Source organism: Perkinsus marinus (genome assembly GCF_000006405.1).
Source record: "Perkinsus marinus ATCC 50983 genomic scaffold scf_1104296946658, whole genome shotgun sequence".
NCBI lineage: Eukaryota > Perkinsozoa > Perkinsida > Perkinsidae > Perkinsus > Perkinsus marinus.
The window spans coordinates 61,897-65,784 of NW_003210883.1; the positions used below are offsets into that span (position 1 = coordinate 61,897).

Sequence of the window (3,888 nt, forward strand, 5' to 3'; positions counted from 1 at the left end):
CTGCGTGTGGGGAAAATTCTGGTACTTTGGGGCGACTTTATATTCTTGGTTTAGAGCTGTGTCGTGTGAACTGCTGGGAGTACGGTAGCAGTAATGATGTTCTCTATGGTCAGGCGTGTGGTTGCCGGCCGAATCCACAGGCATCTCCGAGTGCGGGTTTCTTGATGGAATCGAGCACACCAGAGATCTCCCTCCTTTTATTAGAGGCTGGCGCTGATGTAATATGCACATGGTCTACTACATGGGTTGATGAAAATAGGAAATTTTGGAAAATTGGCGTTGGTTTTTTGCATTCCTCTCATCTAAGTTGTTTGTGCATTCGCATGTGCTCATGAGGAAATCAAATATGTATTGTTACACTGATGAAACCACCTGAAGGGTGGCTAGGCTGCTAACTTTATCTAGGTTAATGCAACGCGCCCGAGTGATGGTGAAAGTGCTTTGATGTTAGCAGTGCGGGCAGGGGATGCCAGAATGGTCCGTCTCCTACTTGAAGTGAGATCACTTCATTGATGGGTTTGAAATATTTCTCTTCGCAGTTTGGTGCTAATCCGTCGGTTCGAAATCGTCGAAACGAATCACCGTTGATACTCGCAGCCCAGCTGAACAAGCATGAAATTTACTCCCTTCTCATCGGAAGGTAAATATGTTTCTTCGAATTTTCTGGTGGACATCTGAGCTCAGGTTGACAGCATGCTTGGATCGGCATAGGAAGAGTGGAGCGCCATTTTGACGGAAATGCTCATATGGGCGTCAGTCGAGTTTAATGCCTTGTATTCTGTATTCTCATTGTAGCATGCTTAAATGGAGCTCATTTCACTGGCAAACAATGTACTTGAGTTCATATAGTTAGGAGTGGATAGTTAACAATAGAGGCATTCTGAACGGTGGCTGCTAACATCAAATTGATCTCGATGGTCTCTAAGTGGGAACTATAGAATCCTGGTGGAATCTATTGAACGGGAGCGCACTCTGAAGGGTACCTCTGGCATATCGGCCCCGTACCGATATGCCGTCATGATATGGGTAAGATTGGTCATTCTAACAGCGAAATTGGTTTAGGAGTATCTTGGGGTGGCATAGCTGCCCCAGTCCGAGTGAGGGGTATCTCTGAATAAGGTGATTATGTTATTATTCCCTCACACATGATAGTATGGACAGGCATAATAATGTCATGGCAGTTTGGGGACGTCATTTAATGGCGGCCACACAACCCCGTCACAAATTATGTCCCGTCGCGATGACGAGGAAATCTCTTTAGCTTTAGATATCCCTCCTCAGCCCAATGGAGTAGTTGTTGGTCTGTTATCATTTCGTTTAAGCCGTTGATGGAATGAGTTTATCCTGTATTGAAGACTATATGCCTTCCAGCTTTGCTAACATCCTAAATTCATTCCCATAATGTCCACCCTCTACGAAAAGATCGGAGGCGAAGATGCCGTTAACGCCGCGGTTGAGTTGTAAGGTCTCTTTCTCGTCCTGTTCAGTTATCATTTCACGTTCGCAGGTTCTATAAGAAGAATCTCTCGGATGATCGTATCAAGGAGGTTTGGGCCAAGACCGATATGAACAAACTGAAAGACCATCAGAGAAGTTTCCTAACATACGTCTTCGGTGGTTCCAACAACTACACTGGCCGCAGGTAAGTCGACGTCCCTGTTGTTATTCATCATCACGAGTTGCTTTCTGTAGTATGAGAGCCGCTCATACAGGCTACAACATCACTGATGCCCAGTTTGACGCTGTAGTCGAGAATCTCACTAATACCATGAAGGAGCTCGGTATGTCAGACTCCACTCGCCGCCTTGTCATACATCTCTTGGTCAGGTATTGCACAGGAATATGTCGATCAAGTCAATGCCATCGCAAAGAGCGAGCATGACGATGTCGTCGGGCATTAGAGCCCATCAAGAGGCATACTATCGTCTCTTTTGACATTCCTATTCAGCGTTTTCGTGAAGTCAAGACTGTCGCGTTAGTTTGGTGACTTATTGCCAGTATAGGTTAATGGTGATTGAATGTGTTGCTGCTGTTGATCGATGACACAGTTTTGTGTCAGCAGGTCGCTCCCGCCTGATAGATTCTTAACGCCCCTCAGCTAGTTTAAGTGGATCGTACAACTTCACAGTGAACTTTCAAGGTGGAAATGACTAGCGAACTTGAAAGGATTTGGCTCCGATTTGCGAATCTCAGTGAGAACCAGCTAGTCCGTGACACAAGTTTGCTACTACTAAATAACTATGAGGTATATTCTGTACGTGACAGGTCCTACTTTTGGCGTCCCTACTCTGAATTGGCTACATAACTCTAAGAATTAATTACTCCTGTCCGATTGCTCATCGAAAGCATTGAACTCTCGTATGATTGTTCGCATTTATGCGAGTTATTCAATCAACTTATCTCAGCAGATATAACAGAGTGAGATCCACTCGACTAGACTTGGACTCATCGAATACCATCATTCTACGCTTTTCTGCACACAACATGTTCAGTGCTCTACAACTCGAGAGCGGATCAAGGGAATAGTAGGAAGGTCATTACTGTTAAGAAAGTATGGGACATTAACTTGATGAATCACCATTGTAGAGGGAACGTCGTTATTGTAAGTCGTTGTCATGAAGTGATAATAATGACGATCGTTCTATAATGGTGATTCAAATGCCGTCATGATACGGGCAAGATCACTTTTACTAACAGTGGAATTGATTCAGGAGTATTTTGGGATGGCATAGCTGCCCCAGCCTGGAGGAATTGATCCTACTATGCCGTGTGGGTGTTAAATCGATTATACCAAGGCATATCTTGGGGTGGCATAGCTGCCCCAGCCCGGAGGAATTGATCCTCCTATGCCGTGTGGGTGTGAAATCGATTATACCAAGGCATATCTTGGGGTGGCATAGCTGCCCCAGCCCGGAGGAATTGATCCTCCTATGCCGTGTGGGTGTGAAATCGATTATACCAAGGCATATCTTGGGGTGGCATAGCTGCCCCAGCCCGGAGGAATTGATCCTCCTATGCCGTGTGGGTGTTAAATCGATTATACCAAGGCATATCTTGGGGTGGCATAGCTGCCCCAGCCCGGAGGAATTGATCCTCCTATGCCGTGTGGGTGTGAAATCGATTATACCAAGGCATATCTTGGGGTGGCATAGCTGCCCCAGCCCGGAGGAATTGATCCTCCTATGCCGTGTGGGTGTTAAATCGATTATACCAAGGCATATCTTGGGGTGGCATAGCTGCCCCAGCCCGGAGGAATTGATCCTCCTATGCCGTGTGGGTGTTAAATCGACTATACCAAGGCATATCTTGGGGTGGCATAGCTGCCCCAGCCCGGAGGAATTGATCCTCCTATGCCGTGTGGGTGTGAAACCGATGATACCAAGGCCATGGGTGGCCATAATAAGCACCATTTGGTTACCTCTTCCTTCGTCCGGCCTGGTAACTGGGTAAAAACGTCACATTTTCGAATTTTCTCGCTCTTCACCGCACCGTTTTCAATCGGGACCGTCTTATATTAGGGCGAGCGCGGACGAAACTGCGCTGAACTCGTGTGTAACTCTTGCTTCCTTGAGATTCGTACATTGTTCTATCTCTCATCTCTCGTAACCCTAAAAATGACCCTCAAACTGTGCTAGGATATAGAGCGTCATCAGCGCCTCCTTCTGCATTATGTTGCCCATCAGGCGGAGTTCAATTTCTTCTTGCATAGTGCTGGTGATCTCTTCTGCGAGAACTGTTACCTCCCATAACTGTAATATGCCGGAGCCACATCTCTCCTCAGAATCGTATTGTGAAATCTCCTTGTTACATCTCTATGGGGAAATGTATGACAGTTTGCGCTGAGGAACATTAATCAAAGGCCGTTTAGGTCTAAACTTTAGACCGTAT

The 3,888-nt window shown here is 46.1% G+C and overlaps 2 protein-coding genes across 2 annotated transcripts in view; both read left to right on the forward strand.

The window, feature by feature from the left end:
* The window catches only part of Pmar_PMAR011083 (m-phase phosphoprotein, putative), a gene marked incomplete at its 3' end in the record, with an annotated part of 2,729 nt that extends 1,996 nt beyond the window's left edge, over positions 1-733 (forward strand). Inside the window, exons 6-8 of the mRNA XM_002779579.1 lie at positions 406-495; positions 540-640; positions 685-733. Of these exons, the coding sequence (XP_002779625.1) occupies positions 406-495; positions 540-640; positions 685-733 (240 nt within the window). The remainder of the gene's footprint in view (positions 1-405; positions 496-539; positions 641-684) is intronic.
* Positions 734-1,401: 668 nt separating this feature from the next.
* Positions 1,402-1,901, forward strand: Pmar_PMAR011084 (Myoglobin, putative; the record flags this gene model as incomplete). Its single annotated transcript, XM_002779580.1, has 4 exons — positions 1,402-1,460; positions 1,508-1,642; positions 1,693-1,781; positions 1,828-1,901. 4 exons carry the CDS (start codon positions 1,402-1,404, stop codon positions 1,899-1,901), a joined length of 357 nt encoding a protein of 118 aa, XP_002779626.1.
* Positions 1,902-3,888: the final 1,987 nt, after the last annotated feature.